The sequence below is a fragment of the Hylobates moloch genome, unplaced genomic scaffold (assembly GCF_009828535.3).
Source record: "Hylobates moloch isolate HMO894 unplaced genomic scaffold, HMol_V3 SCAFFOLD_10, whole genome shotgun sequence".
Taxonomy (NCBI): Eukaryota; Metazoa; Chordata; class Mammalia; order Primates; family Hylobatidae; genus Hylobates; species Hylobates moloch.
The window spans coordinates 2,828,603-2,855,299 of NW_026652285.1; the positions used below are offsets into that span (position 1 = coordinate 2,828,603).

The following is a 26,697-nucleotide window of genomic DNA, read 5'->3' on the forward strand; positions in this document are numbered from 1 at the left end:
AACTTTTTTAGATGCTACACTAGAGTGACATCATGAAGTATTTCTCTTCTTGTGCCTGGCTTATTTCTTATTTCATTTAGCATAATGTCCTCCAGGTTTATCCATGTTGTCACAAATAATAGAACTTCCTCCTTTTAGGGCTACATAATATTACTCTCTCTCTCCCTCTCTCTCTGTTGCTCTCGCTCTCTTGTGTGTGTGTGTGTGTGTGTTTCTGTGTGTATGTGTGTACCACATTTCTTTGATCCATTACTCACTGTTCATGTGAAGGTGATTCTTTTTATAAAGCATTGGCCCTGCCACCTTCTAGCCATGAGACTTGGGCCTCACTTTTCTCATCTGTAAATTCAGATGCTTCTAATGCTACTTGCCATCACAGGGTTGCTGTGGGGTTCAAAAGAATTGGTGAGTATAAGGGACTCATCAAGTACAAGTTGAGCATCCCTACTCCGAAAATCCAAAATCCAAAATGTTCCAAACTCCAAAACTTTTCAGTGCCAATGTGGCACTACGACCTACCCTGAGTACATTATATTTTCACTGTATTAATGTATGTCATTTTTTTAAGTACTTATGTGTGAAAACCTATAGAAACATGATTGCTTATTGGTAGCATACAAATTCAGAGACAGGAATGGCAGTGATGCCAAACAACCACAGATTGTCCACATGGGTGGCTGCAATAGTGACACTTTTGCCTTCTGTTGGTTCAGTGTACACAAACTTTGCTTCATGCACAAAATTAGCAAAAAATGTTGTATAAAATTACCTTCAGAGTATTCATATTAGATGTATATGAAATATAAGTGAATTTTGTATTTAGACTTGGGTCACATCCCCAAGGTGTATCTCATTATATATATGCAAATATTCTAAACTCCAAGAAAAAATCCAAAATCTGAAACACTTCTGGTCCCAAGCATTTCGGAGAAGGGATACTCAACTTGTAGTCCCATTATTTTGTGATATCAGTGCTGTTATTTTGTGATCGCTCTCTGATCACAGAATCTAGAACTCTTTGCAGTCTGCTCTTCAGGTCTATGGTTCACCTGAAAACTTGGTTCTAAAAAGAAAGAGCCATTCCTAAATATTCTATTCCCGTTGGACATTATCTTCCTTCACCCCCACCACCCAGTGCTGGTCTGGCCGTCGTGGGTCTGCCCCTCCACATCCTCAGGGCTACCATGTGGTTACTGGAAGCCATCCTCAGCCTACCTGACAGTAGACCTGTGTTCTGTGCTTCTGCCCACTCCCACCTTGGCTCTGGTTTAAAATTAAATGATACTTTTCTGTGAGAAGGTGCTTGATTTTCCACGTGTCTGGCTGCCAATTCCCAGAGGCCTTTTGATTTGACCCTGTCTGTGGCCCAGCACTGCCTATGTAGTCTAGACCTAGAGTATAAAAGAAAGCCAGTCCCAGGAGACCTCAGGATTAGCATCTAGGCGTTATTTCTGCTGATCTTACTCTGACCCATTCTCCCAGTACCTCCTTTCATACTCCTTTAGTTGAATCACTAACATAGGTACTTCCCACTTTCTCGGAGCCTCTCTCCTAATCCCAGCTGCCCTAACTGCCAAATCTCTGGCCCTCCATGGTCCTCCACAGACCTCCTTTCCTTTGCTGGTCTCCAGTTTTTCAGCCTTTGCTACCTGATCGCCTACTGGAAAGGTCACTAGCTTCCAGCCTCACACCTCTCCAAATCTGCATCTGATTTTGTCGTTCATCACATATTTGTAGGGCACCCACTATGTGCTAGACACTATGCTACACCTTGGGGTATTATGGTGAGCAAGGGATGGATTCCCTGCTCCCATGCAACTCACAGTCTAAAAGGGAGCAGACTAACAAACAACAAGTAAAGAAAGTAGTTACAAACTATGGTTGGTGCTTTTATAAAAACAACAGGGGGGCGGGCACAGAGGCTCACACCTGTAATTCCAGCACTTTGGGAGGCCAAGGCAGGTGGATCACAAGGTCAGGAGTTCAAGACCAGCCTGGCCAAGATGGTGAAACCCGTCTCTACTAAAATTACAAAAATTAGCCAGGCGTGGTGGCGGGCGCCTGTAATCCCAGCTATTTGGGAGACTGAGGTGGAGAATTGCTTGAAGCGGGGAGGCAAGGTTGCAGTGAGCTGAGATCACACCACTGCACTCTAGCCTGGGCGACGGAGTGAGAATACAACTCAAAAAAAAAAAAAAAAAAAAACAGGGTGCTGAAATAAAGATTAATGGACATGAGGGAAGGATATTTCCTCTCTGAGGAAATGATATTTAAGCCAAGACCTGAGAGATGAAAGGGAGCCAGTCCCATGAAACAGGGACAGATGTTTTAGGCAGATGGAACAGTATGTGCAAAGGCCTTAAAGAGGACCTCATATGAAGCTGTGGAGATTGTTTAGGGCACAAACAAGCCTGGTCCCAGAGGTAAAGGAAGTGCTGAAACCCACCCAGGCTCTGTTCCCCAAGCAGTGTGCCACAGTAAGGGGAAGGAACAGGTTCTTTTTCTGAGCCTCTTGAAGACACTGTATGAGCTAGTAGCAATCTGAGCCTTGGGGTGGAAAGAGGATGGCTCTCAGTCCTTTTCTCTTGGTCCTTGGGCTGCAGCCTGGGTTCACATCCTGGGATCTTGCCCTCAGCTTACAAATACCCATCCCCGTATGCCTGCCCATTCTTAAATTAGTCTATGTTTGATCTTATCTATCAAATGATAACAACGCAGATTTACATGGCATTTTACATTTGCTTCAAATCTCAGCTGATCTTCCAATTTCTCTGTAAGGTAGCCAGGGCAGGCATTATTCATTAATTAAAATTTGCAGACAATACCATGAATAGATTTTGTGTTTCGGTTAGTTATGTTTCAGTAATTGTATATACCCCCTAACCAACACCTAAATCAAGATACAGAACATTTCCAACAGGCCTGAAGGTTTCCTTCTGCCACGGTCCAATCAAATATCCCACCACCCCAGTACTACCTAGGCAGCCAGTGTTTTGATTTCTGTCACAATTGGTCGGTTTTTTCAGTACTTGGTCATCAGGGAAATGTAATTGTGTAGTAAGTATTCTATTGCGTCCAGCTTCTTTTGCTTAATCTGATGTTTCTGAGATTCATTCACGTTATTGTATGTCTCAGTAGTTTATTCCTTTTTTATTGTTGAGTAATAGTCCATAGAATGAATATACCATAACTTGTTTAGCTGTTACTCTATTCATGATATTTGGGCTGTTTCCAGGTTGGCTGTTTTAACTAAGACTGCCATATTCTTGTGTAATTCTTTCCGTGAGCATTTATTTCTCTTTCTTGTGGGTAGAACCCAGAAGTCGAAGTGCCGAGTCATAAGGTATATTATATTTAACTTTGTAAAAGACTGTCAAACAGTTCTCCAAAGGTATAACATTTTATACCCCAATCAGCAAGCTAAATGCACTATAGTTGCTCCACAACCTCACCAACTCTTGGTTTTAGCCATCCTAGTGGGTGTAAACTAGTATCTCATTTTAATTTCATTTTATAATTCTCTGAGGACTAATTATATTGAGCACCTTTTTATGTGCTTATTGACCATTTGTATATCTTCTATTGTAATATGTCTATTCTAGCATTTGCAGGATGACTACTATTAATTTCATTTTATAGATGAGAAAATTAAGTCTCAGGTCAAGTGGCCAAAGACTGCAAAGATTCACAGCTAATAAGTAGCAAACCCAAGTCTTTTACTCATATCTCCTGACTCTAACTGGTATTTCATTTCCAATATACTGGACTTTTTCCTACAATGGGTCTCAAGCTTAGGCTGCCCTCATCAGTAACCTTTACAGCATCCTGAACCTCAGGACCTTTTAGATAAGGGCACAGTCAAAAAATTTATAGACGTAGACAAAAGAAGAAGTGAATGATTTTACATTAACTGAAAGCAACATAATGTTTTTTTTTAAATGGTCCTCAAAACCATCACTCTAATTCTGGAGTTCTTGTTTGGTACCTGATACCCTCTCAGGCAGAGATGTATTCTCAGTCTCAACTACTCAATGCTGCCAAGCTCAAAATAAGCCCTTCTTGTTCAGGTGCAAATGTGTTTCACTGGGCTACATGTAACTCTCTTCAGCCTATTTGGTTTTAATTCAATCAGTTAAAATAGCCACAATTTCTCCTGTCCATATGCCACATTGCAGTAAGTTAATATTTGCTTAATGAAATGTAAAAGCTCCTGAGGCTTGATTTTCTCACTAATATAGCTGGAGGAGATGGTGAATATGTAGCATGATTCATTCTCTCTCTCTCTGTCTTTTTCTTTAAGAATTAAATGTACTTTGAAGTTGCAAATGTCATAGAAAACTCCCACTTTTCCTTGATGCTCAAGAGAAATCACTGAAGGAACAATGAGAATGGATAACCAGCCTTGGTTATAGTTGTATTTGACAGACTGAGTTTGAGCATCTGACAAATGGGTGAAACATTGTGAGTCCCCTTTCAAACTAAGAGGAGACTACGCTAGCTAGCACAGACAGAAGGTGCCTGTTGCTGTCCTTTTAATCCTCTCTGAGCAAAATCTTGTACTTTTCTCCCAAATAGTGAAGGAAGTGAATAAGCCATTGACCTTTTAATTCCATTCAATGCCTTTGCTGTGCTGCAAGGTGCATCCAGTAGGTTTCACAATGCGGAAGAATGACATTGAGTATTTGGCATATGCAGTCCTTGAGAAAGCTCCTCTGAGCTTAGAAAGCTCCTCTACTCCTTAGAAAGTGGGCAGAGCAGCCCATTCAGACCCTGCTCTATCTGATTTCATAAGGAGTTCAGAGTCTGGGACAAAATGAAGAAAGGGAATTTGGACAGGAGTCTGAAGACAGAAGAACTAGGCCAGAAATAAAAGGGTCGCACCAATGTCTGTGAAGATGGGAATAATAGAGATGAGGCTACAATTTAACAAGATGAATCAGTCAAGCCTTCTTAAAAGTGTTCCTACAACCTCTTCAACTTTCTTTTTTTTTTCCCCCTCCTCTGTTCTTCTTTCTTCTCCAATTCATTAAATGCTTCTTTGCTGCTATATGCCTTAGGTCAGACGCTCCTGACATTTGTACAGCAAACTTCATCTGACGTTTTTAGAAGAAAGGGGACAAAGTTTTTATTTTCAGCTGAGAGTAATTTTAATGGGTGAAGTGGCATTTACAGTCAATGTTTAACCGATAGTGCAGATGGCCTTTATAATTGCTGGGTCTTATTACACAGCTATATGTCTTTATTATTATGTTTGAATGTGCAAATAGAATTAACTTCCTCACTTCTCTTAGTATTTCAAATTCTCGCTGTGATTAATTAGAAAGAATTCTCTCTTTAATACTAAGGATCTGATTCCATGAAGTTGTGGAGATAAACCAAGGAGTCTTTTCCATTTGTCAAATGGAGGAGGTATTTCTTATGGCAGTAGAAAGCTGAGCAATTTGGCAGGAGACTGGGTCACAAGCCACCCACACAAATATCATCTAAGGAACACTTAGGCTGTGAAATAAATGGAGAAAAGGACCTGGGAAATATGGAAGGCTTCCTTAGAGATTTATTTATTTAGCAGTTAGCCAAGGGTAGAGGACCCTTTTGGAAATTTGGTCTTGGGGGCCTAAAATTTAACTTAAGCCTGGATTCAAATGCCAAACAGAAGTATTCCTAGAAGAACTGACAAAAAACAAAAAAAATTTCACTTTGATTGGCACTCAGGAGAGAAAAATAAAGAGGGTGGAAGGAGGAGAGTTTTCTTTATGGCTTGACTGACCACCAAAGCTATCCAGATTCCTCACCCAAATCACCACCCACTGAGTGGGGCCACCTAGGGTAATTAAAGGATCAAATGCTCCTGTGCTATATTGTAAGCATTTAAAAAGCACCAGTCCCACTAATAGAAACATCTTGTTGGCTTTCTCTGAAGAAAACCTGAACAGAGAATAGAATTCTATTAATGAGTGAGGCACATCTACATTAGTTCCTTTTTAAAAAAGAAAACATTCCTGATAAATAACACACGTTTAAAGCAGATTTCAGCGCACTCTCTGGAAAGAGAGATCACATATATTGACTCTGAAATATCAGACCATATGTCCAATACAAACCAAGACTAGCGGGGTTGAAATAAAGCATTTTTTTCTTTGTGGCAGAGAAGTTCTTCTATGTGTTAAGTGCTCTATGGCTTCTTAATATCATAACATGTTAGAGCTAGAAGTGACTTTCAACGTCATCTAGCGTGACCCCCTCACTTAGAGGAGAAAACTGAAGGTGTTTTAAAAAAAGAAAAAAGCCAGAAGAATCTTCAAGAACATTCCAGTTGCTGTCCAGAAACATTGCAAATCAACCTTTTTAGATGCTTCAGCAAAAGGGAAAACTCCAGCTTGCCTTCATCTTTGACTCACAGGAAAGGTGTAAATCCCACCCACATAGTTAAAGCTTTCTTGCTGGACTCCTGCTTATTTTGAATTTAACAAAGGCTAAAAAGCCCATTGTGAAATGTTTGTTTGGAGGGCCAGAATCTAAACTTGCATTCCTTGTCATGGGCATTTTTTTAAAAGAAGATGACAGATTGGAGTCACAGAAGGGAAGAGACTCCAGCAATGCTAGACATAAGAGACCATCAGAAGACGATGCTCTTTCTTTCTGAGTTGCTGTTGTTATTCTTATTTTCCACGTACTCCTAAGGGTATCAGGTTTATCACCATGGCTGGGATGGGGCTTGGAATGTGGTGGACAATATGACAACAATTTCCTTCCTGGTGTGTCCCTGAATGGCCAGCACAGTCAACACATAATCAGACAATCTACAGCTGCACTGTTGCTGTTGACAACTTCATTATGCCTGTGATATTCAGCTGGGTAATTCATTTCTCCAGCTTGGCAATATCTCCTGATATGCCTAAATGGGTTCAATGTAATTTTGTAAGTTTTTGAAGATGCTTCCGCTTCCCTTGTGAGACACAGACACGATACACGTCGTCCCTCCTTGTGCTTAGCTTTGTCCTAATATGGGAAACAACGATAACCACCACCAGGAAATAGCATTGCCTTGTTCAGCTCTTTAGTGCAGATTGAGTCTCCAAACCACAAAGGCAGGAAATATTAGTGATTGGAATGACACAGTAGGTCACTTAATGTCCCTTGTAACTGCCTTTTTTTAATTTTATTTTTATTTTTTGGCCTGCCTCTGCACTTAACCTTCATATAACCAGGGCATTTTTCTACAGAATCAGATGGCCTTGCCAAGGATGTAAAAATAGATAATTAATGGTTCTGGAGGGGGCGTGCTGGCCTTTGGCATGATACATCTACCATCACCAATACTGTTCTGAAATGGAAGAAGTAGATGAAAAATTAATTAGAAATATGAGCAAGCATAGCATCCAACACCGAAGCTGCACTTTTTCTTTAAACTGGGAAAAAGTATAAAATGCATTCCTCTGAGTTCTCTTTAATTCTGTTCAATTAAGCCTATATGTACTGAAAATGATCTACCAGGCACAGGGCCCCAATCCAAGAACTGAGAGGGAAATTCAAAAATCAGTGAGGCCCGGGTCCTGCCCTCATGGAGATTTCAATCCAGTAAGGGAATTACATAGAGCCCCAAGTAACTCTAATGAAGTTAGGCTGTGCTGAGAGTGTTAACGTCATTATAAATACTACAAGGAGAGAGGAGAAAGACACTCATTCCATTGGGAACATAAAAGAGAGGTGAATAGGCTGTCTTCAGGGCCACTTTCCTTACTCCACCAGCCAATCTGTATTCTTTTAAAAAAATCTGGTCTGCCGGGCGCGGTGGCTCACGCTTGTAATCCCAGCACTTTGGGAGGCCGAGGCGGGCGAATCACGAGGTCAGGAGATCGAGACCACGGTGAAACCCCGTCTCTACTAAAAATACAAAAAAATTAGCCGGGCGTGGTGGTGGGCGCCTGTAGTCCCAGCTACTCGGAGAGGCTGAGGCAGGAGAATGGCGTGAACCCGGGAGGCGGAGCTTGCAGTGAGCCGAGATTGCCACTGCACTCCAGCCTGGGCGACAGAGCAAGACTCCGTCTCAAAAAAAAAAAAAAAAAAAAATCTGGTCTGCTGAGAATCTTATTGCAGTCAACGTCTTAGTTCTGAGAGTTAGGACTACTCATCCTATCTGATTTCCAAGTGCTTGTTTGTCGTTATTGATAATGATCTGTTCCCAAGTATCTCAAATGAAAATGGAGAAGATAGCATAAAGATAGGTCAAAGAGGCTTTCAGCTTATTCTTTTATCTTTTTATCTACCTGTTTTCTTGACTTTATACAGCTAAATTCTCCTAAGTGGACTCCTGTTGGCAAGTAGAAAATAGAGACTGAATCTGTGACTTTTAACTACAGATATTTCAATATTAAGATTTTCTTTATAAAAAAACTGAGGAGGAAGAAAAAACATAGACAAAGGAGGAAGAGGAGGAGGAAGGGTCTGCCTAAAATTGAGTAGTCATTTATCCTTCAGTATTTTGACTAATCAACTCAACCATTTTGATTGTCTATTGAATAGTCACCTCATGGATTCCAGCTTCCGTGCCTACTGGTGAAGATTCATATGATTTGATGGGTAGCTGTACACATACATAGGGTTTTGAAAAAGCTGAAACCCTGCAGTCTGATAAATGTTTTATTTTTTAATCTAGACAAACATTGGTTTGTAAGTTATCAAATCCTAGAGTATTAACCATTTCATTTTCAAATTGTTTGAGAATTCTGAACAACATCCTTAATGTAATCCAAGACACAAAAATCATCTTTGGCTTTGAATCACCAATAAAAGACTTCCCCAGAGGAACGGCCAAAATGAGTGTCGTAAATGGAGAGGGATCCCAACATCTCTGCCGTGGATAATAGTCCTCTACCACAACCGCACTACAGTTCAGATATCACTATACAAAGGCGTGATTGAGGTCCAATTAGCCACCAACCTATTACACACTTTATTCATTATGACCAAATCTAGTGCATCAAAGAATACAGATGGCCTAGGGATTGGTCATAAGAAGAAGCAACCTGTGCTGGCTCCTTTTAAAGAGAGTTAGGTGAATACTGCCACCTATTGATAGGTGAAATTTATGCTACAAATTCCTACTTTGGCCTGATGTGCTAATGCTTATCAGAGCAGATCTCATTTCTCAGTTGGCCAAAGCATTTTATCAGCCCGAACTTCATAATTATTTACATGTTTTTGATGAAAAATAATTATGTTACATTAATGTAGAACAACTAATGAAATGTATTATATTTCCTATTATATTATTATACATATTATGTATTATTTCTTATTTCTTGGCAAAGGAATGAAGTGGAAATACCACAAACTTTGCAGAGACCTGGGTTTGAGTCTCAGTTCAGTCCCTAAATGCACATAACAAGCTGATTAATCTCTCTGAACCTTAGTTTCCTCATTAATAAAAAGTGGATAATCCTACTTTGTAGGGTGTGAGAATTCAGTGATACCATTGCATGGCACATAGAAGGTATTTGATAAATGGCAGCATTTATTATTATTTTTCCACTAAGCTATTAAAAGTAACTATTTTGATGCAATGATTGGTAATATGCAAACCACATCATGTATCAGACTCTGGTGAACCCTTCCACATGGTTTAATTATCCTTTGGCAATGCTACTTGTCTAGTATAGTATCTTTGACATCCAAAATTAAGACAGTGTGAACATAAATATTAGAACCTGAAGTGTGCCAATTGAGAAAATAAGGATAAATGGGCTTCATTACCAAATGTCTCCTGACTGCCCTAGAGGATATATGGGGCCAAGCAGATAAAGAATTATGATAAAATGTTGGAGCTGCATATAAACGGGGCTTTGTGACCTGCTGGATAAGGTTGAGACTTAGAGCCAGACTCAGGAGGCTCACATTCCTTCCTCGGCATGGTGTGGGGGATCCTGGGCTCATACAGACAATAGGGGATTCATAGCTTGAGAATTCTAATGATGACTGAAAGGAGGGTGGCAGCCAGGACAAGAAGGCTTTTCAGAAGCATGGACTCTGATTATCACGTCGGTGCTACAGCCCGGTGAGAGGCTGCTGAGAGGACGGATGAAGCCATTCTTGGAAAGCTTTCAGTGAAGTGTTTGTAACCTCCTTTAAGAGAATCCCGTTTCTCAAAAATGTGGCACTGGAAAATCCCACATGATTAGTTCAGATAAACACTCTGTCATCGGATTGCACTACGAGGAATATCGGCCATTTCTTTTCGAAGAGTCTTTTTGAGTGCAATGTGTCTCGTCTCCAAGACTTAGAGAAAAATTCCAAAAGAGGCTTTCTCAGGATATTTTCAGACCGTTACTTTTAGTCTGAAAGGTCAATTGGTGCTTAAAACAAAATAATCAAGAACTAGCATGCCCGTGAGCAGTCTGCATCTTTTCTTTAGAAAAAAAAAAAAAAAAAGTCTGCTTTGGATTGAATAGCCAATGCACTCCCCCACCCCTTTTCTTTTTTCTTTGGGGATTAGAAATTGAGAGGGAGGAGGAAGAAGAGTTTCACATTCATTACTAACAACTTCGCACATAATAAGCATATTCAGATACACCCTGGGGTGTTAGTTTTCTTTTCCTATTTTTTTGTCTCCTTTTTAGCAGCTTTCGGTAAGTAGCACATTTTATTTTTAAAAAAAGAATCGGAGCCGTTATTGAGCAGCCGCACCCTAAGGAAGGTCAAGAGATTAGGGAACGGAAGTAGGCTGGCCAGGCACTTTGCTGACCACAGTAAGGGAACGCCACTTTCTTATAATTTAATTTTGAGATCCTGATGAAAAGGCACTCCCTAAGAAAAAAAAAAATCTTCGCTGAAAAAAAAGTGAAAAATTGTTAGAAAATAGCCATCAAAAAGTGATCAATTTAAATTTATGTCTAACAAACAAACCACATGGAACTAACCACAGGGCAGACGTGCATTTGCAGCGATATATGGACATTCTCAAAATATGGTCAGGATTTTGCAGGGGAAAGTGGACATTACTGGCTTCTGATATTGGTGGGCTTTGGCCTAATTTTGCAAGTATTCTGAAATTCTACACATCGTATGTCACAAATCAGAGGAGAGTATACTAAAAGAGACCTTTGAATTTAACTGGTCCAACGCTCTCATTTCACAAGTGAGAATAATGAAGCCTAATGATAAAAAGTAACTTGCCCAAGATCACACAGCTGGTGAGGGGCAGCTCAAGGACTCAAGTTCAAACTCCCCATTCCCAGACCCAGGTTCTTTCCAATGAGCTAAACAACTGCAGTGGGAAACCGCAGACTCTCACAATTAATGGAAACCCTGTACCCACGCCCCCTAGAAATGGCCCTGAATGTTGCTAGAGGCAGCTCATCTGTCACAGCCTGGGCTAAAATCTTTACCTGGTACTAAATGGATTCTTCAAAGCATTCTATGAATGTCTAGGCACATTGACATGACTCCAAGGACTCAGCTTCTGTTCTCTTCTCTGTCTTAAAAAAAAGAGCACAGACCATAACTTGCATGCCATAATTATCTCTAGGTGTAGGTACTGGAATAAATGTCATCATCATCCGCCGTCATGTAGGCTAAAACTTCAAGTCACCTTCGACTTGTCTCTCTCTCTCATCCTCCCCCTCCCCTACCTATACGACTGACAATCCTGTAAGTTCTATCTCCAAAGATAGAACTTTCATCTCCTAATTTACATCTTCACGAGCCTTCACACCATCAGTGTCTTCCTGCTTCTGGGTTCTCACCACTATCCACAATGGCCAGGCCAAGTGGATCCTAATCAACTGTTGTGGCATTCCCTGCTCAGATCACTGTCACCTATGGCATAACATCCAAACTCTTCAACATGTGTTCAAGCTCTCCCCAGTTTAGCTCCTGCTTACTTTTTGAGACCAATTCCATCCGCTCTTCCCTGCATTATTCACTCCAGTACACTGGACTACTTGTCATTCCCTAACAGCCCCAGAACTCTTTTTTTTTTTTACACTATGCCTTGACTCCGAACCTGTTTCTTCTTTTCAACCTGTAGAGAGATCGTCATTCCTCCAGTTCCAGTTCAAATGCCACCTTCTCTGTGGATCTTTTCTATGCGTTACAGAAAGAAGTAATAATTCTATGTTCCCTTAGCACATTGCTCATACTTTTTTATAAAAGGCACTTACTTAATTCTGCCTTGTATTGTAATCGGTTGCATATCTCTTGCTAAGTGTATCTCTTTTATCTTTGAAAAGATCCCCTGTTCATCTTTGAATGGGAGCAATGCGCCCTCCCAACCACATTGCTTCATTTAATATACTGCGTATAATAAATTATTTTCTTTCTTAATTTTACTGAGCACTTACTAGGGCAGGAGGTGTAGTGGCTGAAGGAGAAAGATGCAAAATAAAACACAATCCTTGTCTTTAAAAGAGCCTTTAATTGAATCAGTGAGACACATTCGCAAATATCTTAAGCAAGTTAAATAACTGTGGGGGTGGAATTGGGTGGAGGGGAAGTTCTGAGTGTGGAACAAACATTCTCAGTGTTCCAAATGAGAACACTGGTATTATGACATGGAGGGTGGAGTAATGGGGGAGGAGTAGAAGGAAAGAAAGGGCAAAACTGCCTTTAGATCCCATCTTGTGCTGTAGTCATTATTAGAGTCTTCTCTAGGTCTGGCTAATCTCACTTATACTTCCCTCAGAACCAGAGAAATCTTCCTAAAACAAGACTGTGATCATTTAACTCCCTGTTCAAGTGTTTGATGTTCAGTGAATCAAGCATCAGATAATTGCAGGCTTATGCTAAGAGTTATAGAGTACCCTTCTGCAGAGATGAGACGAACTCCAGGAAACAGCCAGAGAACAAAAAGGAAGAACATCCTGTAAAATTGCTAGGAAGTGGGAGACAAAGTAAGAGTGTGATCAATATGGGCTGAGATTAATCCAGAAGGATTAATTGGAAGAGGCAAGCCTTCTGTGGATGGTCACTTGGCAAGAAAGATTAGACATACCAAGAGAACTTTAAGGTTGCTTTCAATTCTAAGACCCCATTTCCCATTATTCCTTGAGATGACTTATGTATTCATTCAATAAATACATGCTAAGCACTTCAACAAAACATCAAATATTTATTGAATGCCTTTCATGTGCCAGGAACTCTGCTAAACCCTGGACATACAGCAGAGAATAAGAGACTTTGCACTTAAACTCTTACAATATAATGGGGATGACTGATGCTAAACAATGAAGTGCAATAAAATATAATGGATATAATGATGGCAGAGTATAAGGTGTCGTGCTTTCAGACCACAGAGCAGGGACCCTAACAGCCTAGGGACTACAAAAATATCTCTGAGAGTTGATGTTTAAGCCAAGATTCCAAGGCTGTACAGGAGTTAGCCAGACACAGGAAACTGAGCATCCAGGCAGAAGAACACCCATCATATTTGATGATCTGGTATTCAGAAAGAATATAGCATGTCCAAGGAACTAAGAGATATTCAAAAAAGCTACAGCATGGAATGCAAATAGAAAGGTGGTGAGAAATTAGGCTAGAGAGGTAGGAAGACCCAGAATATGGGAAATTTTTCTAGGGTATGTCAAGGAGTTTACACTTCATCAATAGGCTCTAAGTAACGTTAAATATGTAGCACAATGAATCTAACCTACTAAATACTTACTAAATGTCTATTGAAGGGTAGATTAATGAATACATGGATGAATTAATGAATTTCCTTTGCAATAAACATGGGCTTTTTGACTCAACTTGAGTATTTGCTCTAGAAAGTGTTGCTGCTATTATCAGAGGCACTCTCCCCTTAGGTCTGCATGGCACATGTAACTCATGACCCCTGTGAGGCAACCTCCTAACCTTAGTAGAGTTACTCAGTCACCTAGCTTACCGCAGCAGACGTAATTCAAGTAAGTCTGCATTCAAGCCAAAATTTTTCTAGATGAAAGGGTAAAGTTTTACCTGGCAATCATTTTGGCCTAAGCTGTGCAAGAGAAGCCAGACTCTTTCTTAATCCTTGATGAAAAACATAGCCCTCCAAACCTCAAGGACATGAATATTCCTAAATTAGATTATTCATAGCAATGCTTCCATGGACAAATAAATCCAAGGATAGAAAGTGATAGTAAATGTTCAAGAGAGAGATTTTGCCTTTTTAATAAGAAAAGAAAAAGTAAGACAATTGTTAAAAGCTAAACCAAGCTCTTCCTTTGGCCACCCAGGTTTTATGAATCACTGAGCCCTGCCTCAGATCGGAGCTCCGGAACAGCCACCTGTTGGGGATGAGCGAGCTATCGGGGGAGATAATGTCTCTAGAAAGGGGGAGAATTTCATGAATACAAGATGTCATTTCCAGGATTCTAAGCAATTACCAGGCCAAAGATTAACTCTCCACCCTCTTGTTTATGATCAAGAGCCTTTCTCCTGATTTGCTACAGAGTCTCATTCAAAATTTGAGAGTTTATTTGGCTCCAGGTATAAATAACAGACTAGTCAGTGCCTAGCAGAAGAGTCCAAAATTACTCCTGAAGTCATCACAGCAGCTAAACATTCATTTGGCAGAGGAAGAATCAGAACAGAGCTTTAGAAAGATTCTTAATGCTGTTGCTAGTGTCTGTGTGTGTGTGTGTGTGTGTGTGCACATGTGCAGTATTCATATGTGCTATCAATTGGCAAGTCCCACCCCTCAACATAATAAACAGCCTGTGAAGGTCATTTGCCATTTTATGTCAGTGAGAACCTTTCAAAATGCCTACATATGCAGCTTTCTAGGAAATCTATTTGTGTCTTTCATTAGTCATGTAAAGCACAATGCTGTGAAAGGAGCCGGGTATACCCATATGTGGCTGGCATAGAAGCAGCACTGGAATCTTCTTCCTGAAACTGAGCCTCTTGCTGTCCTAAGTTCCACGTCTGCTGACTACTTTCTCAGAACCCGCTCAGACAAAAGCCCAGGCACAGCTTCAGCAGCCCTGACTGGATTTAGAGCTTTCTTAAGATGCCCCCTAGCTCCTGCTAGGAGCTTGTAGGGAATTGCACAGATGCCCTGGGGTGAAGGGATGTGACAGCCACCTGTGTGCTTCCGGTGCCAGACGGCTGTGGAAGCAAGGGGGTGTCTGGCCCCAGAAGGGCTGTAGATCATTTGCACTCACAGATTGCTGGATGAGCTCTTGGATGCCAGACAATATTTCTTTCCTTGCCGTTGATGTAGTGACCCACTGCCCCTCTGCTCAGCCCTGAGTGACAGTCGGTTCGGATTCAGTCTTGTTTGCTATGAAGCTAGTTGTCTCCGCAAGCCGTTTCAAATGGTCCTCACGGATACAATAGGCTAAGCACACACTGAAGTCATGGTATCCTTTTACTACACGCACACAAGCTACAGGAACCAAGCCTTCCCCAGGCTGCAGTCTGGAGACTACACCTAGCCTCTGAGCCAAGCTGTTTACCTCTCCCTTTCTCTCCCTATGCATCATTTGCTCTTTTATTTTGCATTAAGAGTAGCTTCGTGATCATGGACTTCAGCTCTTGCCTGTAGTGATCCCGTTCGCATTTTATTCTTTACACAGAATAGGAAGGAGGTTCGCTTGCTTTGCACAGAGGCTGAGCCACAGGAGAAAGCAAAGCCAATGTGATTTATTGAATGAAAGCACTGGACAATTACCAACAACTTGTTCCTCTGCTGCCTCGAACAGCATAAACTGGTAAGTCAAATTTACTGTTGTCTTTCTTCATGTGAATATGGAGCTTTCTTAATTACTGATTATTTTTAAATCTGTATATGTTGCTGTGGCTTAAATTATACTTAAAAATCTGCATCTTCCAAAGTTAGCTGCAGGTGGTCCATGAAGAATACACACAAGCACACACACACACACACAGTGGTCTGCAATTGTATATACACGTCCCTGTGGAGAGACAGGATGGGGGTAGGGAAGCCCCATTTCTGATAATTGGGCATTTTGTTTGCAGTAAGCTTAATCACATTAAGTGCTTGCATAACTGATTAGCATTAACTATGAAAAATAAATTCCTGTTTTGTTGCATAAAATCATTTTCCAGTCAGGTTCCTGAGTACCTAACAAAACACCTGTTGGGTCAGGTAAAGATGGGTTCCATCATGCTGATAATCCTGAATGCAAACCCAGATATATTACTGTCTTTAATCCAATTTTCAGACTGGGCAAGCAGAGTGGAATGCCAGCACTCTGTTCATCCTGGGTGAGTGTGCCCATAGATAACATTATGACTGTGATACTGAGGATATCTGCCAAGGGAATCAATGGACATATATTTAAATCCTTGCTTGATCCACCACTACTTTTGCATCTATGTTATTTAAGTCTTTTCTTTATTTCATAAAGATATGGCTGCTGAGGTGCACTGGGTTCAAAGTGGGATGTTCTAAGTATCCAGTTTCCCAGGCCAGTTTCATTGGCCTAGTCACGGCCATCAGGAGCTCCGCTGATAATCAAGGCTGAGTTTGCGTCTGTACTGGGCTCCAAAAATGCCCGTACTCACTTGGTTTCTTCATTTCCTAAATAAGAGGTAGGCCAACCTCAGCAGAGAGAGAAAGTGAATGTGGAAAGATACTGCTTTTCTTACCACCATCCCCGCCCCCACCAGTCTCCTTAGTCTTTTGTTTGCCTGGCTACCCCAAGGCTTTATGGCAGCATCAATCCATCTCTGGTGAACTCAGAGTCCATATAAGTGTCATATAGAGTTTAATGTCTTTGGTGCACTCTATCTGCAGTATATCACTGGCTGTTCAGACAAAGTTGTGGCCTTGGGTGTGACAAAGATGAATGATGTTAGAACAGTGAGCAGCATGCTTCCCTAAATAAAAACCAAAGTTAGGAAACTGGAGAGATGGGTGAAGTTTTGCCTGGTGGAAAGGATCTCCAAGCCGCTCAATCACAAGAGCCAAGGTCATTCTCCCAGGTGATTTGGCTATTTCACAAATGACGGCATTCTAATAGCAAGGAGACCGAATTACCTACTGGTTACAGGAATGGTGAAATGTCAGGATAGTTGCATATTTGTGCTGGTTCCCAGATTAAAGATGTGTCTTTTGGAAATTTCCTTAGCCTCTGTGGATCTCTGTTCTGCCATTCCTTCTATTCCTAATTGTTTCAAAGAAGACATGCTAAGCTCAATTAATGTATTCATGAGATACTACTTTAGGTTCTTTTGTTAAATGATGAACTAGATATTCAAGATCATTGTTCATGTACTTTAATTCAGGGGTCATTCATCAGAAATACACAGATGAGAGTTTGTGAGGATGAGGGGATACATGTCCCTTCCCTCATCTAAGGGATCCAGAACACTGTGAAGGAAGCATGATCAAACTTAGGGAATTAGAAAAGGAGAATGGAGCTGAGAAGTGATGTTAAAAAAATTCAAATTCAAATAAATAGGTCATGTAAATAAACAGGATTTTAAAAAATATTGATTAGTGATAACTGATTTGCTATACTTATGACCCCAAGATCCTAAAGATCATTAGTATTTTGAAACAAACATGGAAGTATTTTTTTCAGAGGGTCGTTCAGGTGTGGGTATAATCCATGTATAGAACTTAGGGCAACTTTCAGTTGCTCAAATTGCTTCTGTTCCCATGCATATGGAATTAGCAGCTGCAAATGTACTATGATTTGAGAAGCTCTAGAAGGCTTATTTGCACCCCCCAAAATTTGTCCCATCTCTTAGTATTAGGGCACCTGAAATTCTTTCATCAGAGATTCAATTAAGTATTGATGTCTTTTATAAAATTCAAACATTCCTAGGGGAAATAGGAATGTATTAAACTGTTTCTACTTCAAAGGTAACCCAAAGGATGTGGAATTAGTATTCTATGAATTATTCTGCTTTGTATTTGCTTCATACCTGTCTCTAAGAACTTCACTTATAATTATTATTTCACTCTTCATCAGAAAAATAAGTACCCTTAGGGTAAGTTATTTCCCTCTTTTATGGAATATCTGGATTAGATAATACCATCTCGATTTCCTATAGGCTTCTGAGAGTCACACTGTGGAAAGCCAAACTCACTATCTTTTCCCTTTCTAAACTCACTTCTTTGCCTATGTTCCTTTAAAAAAAAGACGGAGAAGGGGGGAACCTATCATGCACCCAGTCAGCTAATAAGGCTCACAGAAATTTATCACTGGGTTTCCTGATCTCTCTAGCCCCTTCATCCAATCACTAACAAAATTTAGTCTATTTTATTTCCTTCATCTTTTGAATCTGTCCAGCCCACCCCATCCCCACTGCCACAAGCTTTAGTTGAAGTCACCAGCTCTCATGGGGTAATTTTTTAAGAGCTCCATACTTGGTTGTCCCCCACCACTGTTCCTACATCCCTCCCCTTTCCAGCAATCCTCTAGCTGCTACCAGAGCAATTCTCTAAAAAAGCAAATCTCAATTTTTCCTTCAAAGTCTCCAATGCTGCCCTGTTGAGTACAAGTTAAAGTCTATGATTCTTATCGTGGCATGCAAGTCCTTTGGTGGTCTGGCCCTGCTACCTCTTCAGGCTTCTTTCCAAAGGTCCTGGCGTGGTTGATGAAATGTACCACTGTGAGTGTCAGAGCCCAGAAAAACTTCATGGGGGCCCTCACTGGCACTGACTTCCCAATGACACCATGATGTTTCCCATCTCTATATCCTAAGCTGAACTATTATATCTAGAATGCCCCTTTTCCCCTTCCTGCTAGTTAATTCCTCATTCATCATTCAAAATCCTTCTCAGGCATCACCTTCTCTAACCCATTTTCCCACCACCTCTTATCCGATGACCACATCCTGTCACCCAGAAAGTTCATCACTCACCCCTCTGTGCTACTTCTATGTCTTAGGTTTTTTGAGAAAAGTGTTTAGAGGTTAAGATCTCAAATCTAGACTCATACTACCTGGGTTTGAATCCCAGATTTACTACTCTTTAGTAGTGCCTCAATTTCTATCTGTGTAAAATGGAGGTAATAATAGTCATTCCTTCACATGGCTATTATGGGATTCAATAAGTTGATACATGTAACAACACTGCAACACACTGAATGCTTATGTTTCTACGAAAGCCAAATGTTGAAATCTTAACCCCCAAGGTGGTGGTATTAGGAACTGAGGCCTTCAAGAAGATATTAGGTCATAAGAACCCTGCCATCATCATTAAAGTTAGTGCCCAACCCCAGAGAGCTTACTAGTTCCTTCCACCATGTGAAGATATAGCAAGAGGGTTCTGTCTTTGAACCAGAAAGTCAGCCCTCACCAGACACCAAATCTACTGGTTGCCTTGATCTTGGACTTTCCAGTCTCCAGAACTGTGAGAAATAAATGTTTATTGTTTACAAGCCATCCAGTTTATGGTATTTTGTTATAGCAGTCTGAAGGGACTAAGACAGGCATTATTCTAAATAGCACCTGGCTCATAGAAAGTGTTATGGAAGTGTATTAGTCTGTTCTCACGCTGCTACTAAAGGAAATGTATAAAGGAAAGACGGGGTAATATATGACATAAAGAGGTTTAATGGAATCACAGTTCCACGTGGCTGTGGAGGGCTCACAATCATAGCAGAAGGCAAAGGAGAAGCAAAGGCACATCTTACATGGTGGCAGGCAAGGGCACTTGTGCAGGGGAACTCCCATTTAAAAAATCGTCAGATCTCATGAGACTTATTCACTACCATGAGAACGGTATGGGGGAAACCGCCCCCATGATTCAATTATCTCCACCTTGCCCTGACCTTGACGTGTGGGGATTATTACAATTCAGGGTGAGGTTTGGGTGGAGACACCGCCAAGCCATATCAAGAAATATAAGCTAGTATTATTAGTCCATAATTTCACATACCACACTATTTCATAGCTATGCATTTGCATAACTGACTTCCTTTTTAGCCTATGAGCTCCTTGGGAACAGATAGGGTAACCAGCTCATTTCAAGTTGCCTAGGACTTTCCCAGTTTTAGCTCTGAAAGTACTGCATCCTGGAAACCCTCTCTCAGTCCTGAACAAACTAAGACGGTTGGTTACCCTATGTGGGATACTATCTTACTTACTTTTTAATCCCTTGGATCTATCACAGGATACATAGGTTACAAAGTAGATCATCCATAAGTATTTGTTGAACTATAGAATCCATACTAATCATCTTTCTATCCTCTTCTTCATAAACATATGCTTTCATACTTCAAAAATAGTGTTCCTCTTGCCATGGAGTTACAGCTGACTTTTCAAAACTTATCACTTGATATATATACATTAAAGTGCACAGGAACTAGAAAGGTGGCTTCCACTCTGTGTCATCACTGTAGTAGGATTGGCTACCCTTTAGCACTCAAAGACACACCTGTTATGTTAACAGCAGGTGGGGAATGGAAAGAGTCTAACTTCCTTTTCTGCCTAGTGACAGGCAGGTTGAAGCCTTAAGGTCCCCTAGTTCACATCACAGCTGGAAGAGCAATCTTTTCCCAGTCAGAAATGTCCCTCTCACTGACTATATCTGTCTACCCAGCTGTCAAGCATGGTTAAAACTCCCATTTTGAATATGCTATGTCTTACAACTGCTTCTCCTCCAGACTGGCTCAGATCTTTTGTCACAGTACAAATATGCTGAGAAAGTCCCACAACCCACAACCAAGCTCCAGTGAAACATGAACTCTGGAGGTGCCAAGACTCACAACATGACAAGAAGTCTTGACTTCAGAATCAAGATCTAGGAAGATGAAGCTGACAGGCAGCCAGATCAAGGTCCCTTAGAAATAATAATAGCAGAGTTGTTATAAGTATGGACTTTGGAGCCAGAGTTCAAATCCTGCTGCTCCATTTACTGGCTGTAACATCTTGGACAGGTTAGCTAACCTCTCTGGGCCTCGGTAAAATGAGAATATAGTGAAAGCAGCTATTTCCTCAGAGAGTTATTATTATATCTTGTTTTAGCATGTACAAACAAAACTTAAGGTAAAGCCAATTGCAAATTATCTATTGGGTATTGGGAGATACAACCTCAGGGCATCAAGAGCGAAGAAAAAAGGGAAGTGAGTCAAGGAAGAAAGGAAAACAAAGGTGGCTCTAACTGAAATAGCGATTGCTTCACAAGAAAACACATTTTGTTGTTCTTTTGTATGTGTTGGCTTCCAGGTAGCCCTCAGAACAGTCTGCAGCAAGGAATAGAGAAGAAATTATCTACTGGCTACTGAAAGTCTCCTGTGTCTCACTGGTCCAATTTTCTCCATTTTTGGTGGTGTTACTCAGTCTCTTAGGGTAGCCACAAGCGAAGCTAAGGCCTCCATAGGTCTTGTTGGGTCAGGGCTTCTGCAGCTACTGTCACAGCAAGCATGATGGAGGCCATGACAAAACACGGCCTCTACCTGAGACAGCTGGTAGTGTTAGGAGACAGGATGATGGCAGCAATCGAGGCTCTCTGCTTATGTAAGCAGCAAAGCCCAGGGAACAGGCGGTTGTGAAGCCAACGTGAGGAGGCTCCACTCTGCACAGGCTACTCTTCTTCCTATTTTGGACCTGCATTCTCCAGGCTACTGTACTATTTTTTTCCTATGTTTTCTTCTAAACATTTTATAGTTTTAGCTTTTACATTTAGGTCTAGGATGATCTATTTCAGGTTAATTTTTGTATATGATGTGAAATAGGGATTGAGGGTTTTTACATTTTTCAGTATGGATATACCATTGTTCCAGTACAATTTGTTGAAAAGATTATCTTTTTTCCTATTGAATTACCTTGACACCTTTTTCAGAGATGAATTGATCATATATGTACAGGTTGTTTCCTGGCTTTCTATTCTGTGTCATTCATCTGTATTTCTATCTTTATAATATTGTCTTTATCTATATGGCTATCCTTAATCCAGTCCTATATGTCTTAATTACTGTAGCTTCATGGGAAGTTTTGAAATCACATAGTGTAAGTCTTCCAACTTTGTTCTCTTTTTCAAAATTGTTTTGGCTATTTTAGATCCTTTCCATTTCTATAAAAATTTTAGAATCCGCTTGTCAATTTCTACTAAAATAAAAAGCCTGCTAGGACTTTGATTGAGATTGCATTGAATGTATAGGTCAGTTTGGAAGAACTGACACTTTAACAATACCTATTCTTCCAATCCATGAACAAGGTGTATATATATATATATATATATATATATATAGCTCTTCTTTAATTTCATTATTTAATATCATGTCATATTCAGCATCCACACTTTTCATAAGTAGATTTTTATAGATTTATTAGATTATTCTATGTAAACTTTCATGTCATCTGCAAATGAAGACTATCTCACTTCTTTCTTTCCAATATATAGGTCTTTGACTTATTTTTCTTGCCCTACTTCACTGGCTAGGATGCCCAGTACAATAGAAAAAGTAAGAGTGGACATGTTTGCCTTGTTTCTGATCTTAGAAGAGCTTAATCTTTACTCATGAAGTATGATATTGGCTATAGGTTTTAAAAGATTCCTTTAATCAGGTTGAAGAAATTCTCCTACATTCCTGAAAGATTTTTTTTACCATGAATAAATGTTGTATATTAGTAAATCCAATTGCTTTTTATGAATCCATAGAGAAGATCATATAGTTTTTCCTCCTTATCTTCCCTTTTAATGTATTAAATTACATTGACATCAATGGGTAGATAAATATTATACTAACCTTGCCTTCTTGGAATGAACCCTGCCTAGTCATGATGCATTATCCTTTTTATAATATACATTACTGGATTTAATTTGCTAACATTTTGTTGAAATTTTTTGCCTCCATGTTCATGATAGACATTGGTCCATACCTTTGTTTTCATGTCTTGCCTTTTTCCTGGTTTTAGAATCAAGGCAGTACTAGCCTTAAAAGTGAAGCCAAATTTTTGGAAGAGTTGTATGTCGAATTGGTATCATTCCTTAAAGGTTTGGTAGGCTGTAACATTTAACATGACATTTATTAAGGATTTTGGGATAAATTATTAGCATGCAGAAAAAGAAAATGTAAAACTAGAAATTAACATTCCCATAAAAATTGGTCTCCTAGCTAATATCTCCTAAAGCCTGGTCCTATAGCCAAGTTGTAGAGACCAGCCCACCTTTGGCCAACCATGTGTTTCCTTCTCTTTGGAACTCGGGTCCCCTACATCTTTATTAAGTAAGAAAATGATACATCTTCTTGCTTAAAGCAAACCCCATGGGATTTTTTTATTAAATATTAAATATTCTTTTTTTTTTTTTTTTTATACTTTAGGGTTTTAGGGTACATGTGCACAATGTGCAGGTTTGTTACATATGTATCCATGTGCCATGTTGATTTCCTGCACCCATTAACTCGTCATTTAGCATTAGGTGTATCTCCTAATGCTGTCCCTCCCCCCTCCCCCCACCCCACAACACTCCCCCGAGTGTGATGTTCCCCTTCCTGTGTCCATGAGTTCTCATTGTTCAATTCCCACCTATGAGTGAGAACATGCGTTGTTTGGTTTTTTTTCCTTGCGATAGTTTACTGAGAATGATGTTTTCCAGTTTCATCCATGTCCCTACAAAGGACACGAACTCATCATTTTTTATGGCTGCATAGTATTCCATGGTGTATATGTGCCACATTTTCTTAATCCAGTCTATCGTTGTTGGACATTTGGGTTGGTTCCAACTCTTTGCTATTGTGAATAGTGCTGCAATAAACATACGTGTGCATGTGTCTTTATAGCAGCATGATTTATAGTCCTTTGGGTATATACCCAGTAATGGGATGGCTGGGTCAAATGGTATTTCTAGTTCGAGATCCCTGAGGAATCGCCACACTGACTTCCACAATGGTTGAACTAGTTTACAGTCCCACCAACAGTGTAAAAGTGTTCCTATTTCTCCACATCCTCTCCAGCACCTATTGTTTCCTGATTTTTTAATGATGGCCATTCTAACTGGTGTGAGATGGTATCTCACTGTGGTTTTGATTTGCATTTCTCTGATGGCCAGTGATGATGAGCATTTCTTCATGTGTTTTTTGGCTGCATAAATGTCTTCTTTTGAGAAGTGTCTGTTCATGTCCTCTGCCCACTTTTTGATGGGGTTGTTTGTTTTTTTCTTGTAAATTTGTTTGAGTTCATTGTAGATTCTGGATATTAGCCCTTTGTCAGATGAGTAGGTTGCAAAAATTTTCTCCCATTCTGTAGGTTGCCTGTTCACTCTGATGATAGTTTCTTTTGCTGTGCAGAAGCTCTTTAGTTTAATGAGATCCCATTTGTCAATTTTTGCTTTTGTTGCCATTGCTTTTGGTGTTTTAGACATGAAGTCCTTGCCCACGCCTATGTCCTGAATGGTATTGCCTAGGTTTTCTTGTAGGATTTTAATGGTTTTAGGTCTAACATATAAGTCTTTAATCCATCTTGAATTAATTTTTGTATAAGGTGTAAGGAAGGGATCCAGTTTCAGCTTTCTACATATGGCTAGCCAGTTTTCCCAGCACCATTTATTAAATAGGGAATCCTTTCCCCATTTCTTGTTTTTGTCAGGTTTGTCAAAGATCAGATAGTTGTAGCTATGCGGCGTCATTTCTGAGGGCTCTGTTCTGTTCCATTGATCTATGTCTCTGTTGTGGTACCAGTACCATGCTGTTTTGGTTACTGTAGCCTTGTAGTATAGTTTAAAGTCAGGTAGCGTGATGCCTCCAGCTTTGTTCTTTTGGCTTAGGATTGACTTGGCGATGCGGGCTCTTTTTTGGTTCCATATGAACTTTAAAGTAGTTTTTTCCAATTCTGTGAAGAAAGTCATTGGCAGCTTGATGGGGATGGCATTGAATCTATAAATGACCTTGGGCAGTATGGCCATTTTCACGATATTGATTCTTCCAACCCATGAGCATGGAATGTTCTTCCATTTGTTTGTATCCTCTTTTATTTCATTGAGCAGTGGTTTGTAGTTCTCCTTGAAGAGGTCCTTCACATCCCTTGTAAGTTGGATTCCTAGGTATTTTATTCTCTTTGAAGCAATTGTGAATGGGAGTTCACTCATGATTTGGCTCTCTGTTTGTCTGTTATTGGTGTACAAGAATGCTTGTGATTTTTGTACATTAATTTTGTATCCTGAGACTTTGCTGAAGTTGCTAATCAGCTTAAGGAGATTTTGGGCTGAGACAATGGGGTTTTCTAGATATACAATCATGTCATCTGCAAACAGTGACAATTTGACTTCCTCTTTTCCTAGTTGAATACCCTTTATTTCCTTCTCCTGCCTGATTGCTCTGGCCAGAACTTCCAGGACTATGTTGAATAGGAGCGGTGAGAGAGGGCATCCCTGTCTTGTGCCAGTTTTCAGAGGGAATGCTTCCAGTTTTTGCCCATTCAGTATGATATTGGCTGTGGGTTTGTCATAGATAGCTCTTATTATCTTGAGATACGTCCCATCAATACCTAATTTATTGAGAGTTTTTAGCATGAAGGGTTGTTGAATTTTGTCAAAGGCCTTTTCTGCATCTATTGAGATAATCATGTGGTTTTTGTCTTTGGTTCTGTTTATATGCTGGATTACATTTATTGATTTGCGTATGTTGAACCAGCCTTGCATCCCAGGGATGAAGCCCACTTGATCATGGTGGATAAGCTTTTTGATGTGCTGCTGGATTCGGTTTGCCAGTATTTTATTGAGGATTTTTGCATCAATGTTCATCAAGGATATTGGTCTGAAATTCTCTTTTTTGGTTATGTCTCTGCCAGGTTTTGGTATCAGGACGATGCTGGCTTCATAAAATGTGTTACGGAGGATTCCCTCTTTTTCTATCGATTGGAATAGTTTCAGAAGGAATGGTATCAGTTCCTCCTTGTACCTCTGGTAGAATTCAGCTGTGAATCCGTCAGGTCCTGGACTCTTTTTGGTTGGTAAGCTATTGATTATTGCCACAATTTCAGAACCTGTTATTGGTCTATTCAGAGATTCAACTTCTTCCTGGTTTAGTCTTGGGAGGGTGTATTTGTCAAGGAATTTATCCATTTCTTCTAGATTTTCTAGTTTATTTGCATAGAGGTGTTTGTAGTATTCTCTGATGGTAGATTGTATTTCTGTGGGATCGGTGGTGATATCCCCTTTTTCGTTTTTGATTGCATCTATTTGATTCTTCTCTCTTTTCTTCTTTATTAGTCTTGCTAGCGGTCCATCAATTTTGTTGATCTTTTCAAAAAACCAGCTCCTGGATTCATTAATTTTTTGAAGGGTTTTTTGTGTCTCTATTTCCTTCAGTTCTGCTCTGATTTTAGTTATTTCTAGCCTTCTGCTAGCTTTTGAATGTGTTTGCTCTTGCTCTTCTAGTTCTTTTAATTGTGATGTTAGGGTGTCAATTTTGGATCTTTCCTGCTTTCTCTTGTGGGCATTTAGTGCTATAAATTTCCCTCTACACACTGCTTTGAATGTGTCCCAGAGATTCTGGTATGTTGTATCTTTGTTCTCGTTGGTTTCAAAGAACATCTTTATTTCTGCCTTCATTTCATTATGTACCCAATAGTCATTCAGGAGCAGGTTGTTCAGTTTCCATGTAGTTGAGCGGTGTTGAGTGAATTTCTTAATCCTGAGTTCTAGTTTGATTGCACTGTGGTCTGAGAGACAGTTTGTTATAATTTCTGTTCTTTTACATTTGCTGAGGAGAGCTTTACTTCCAACTATGTGGTCAATTTTGGAATAGGTGTGGTGTGGTGCTGAAAAAAATGTATATTCTGTTGACTTGGGGTGGAGAG

At 40.0% G+C, this 26,697-nt stretch overlaps 1 protein-coding gene across 1 annotated transcript in view; it reads left to right on the top strand.

Annotated features, from left to right (window-relative positions):
- ANKFN1 (ankyrin repeat and fibronectin type III domain containing 1) overlaps positions 1-26,697 on the top strand; it is a 354,546-nt gene that overhangs the window by 154,445 nt on the left and 173,404 nt on the right. The window contains exon 3 of the mRNA XM_058445882.1: positions 15,555-15,689. Within this exon, the coding sequence (XP_058301865.1) occupies positions 15,555-15,689 (135 nt within the window). The remainder of the gene's footprint in view (positions 1-15,554; positions 15,690-26,697) is intronic.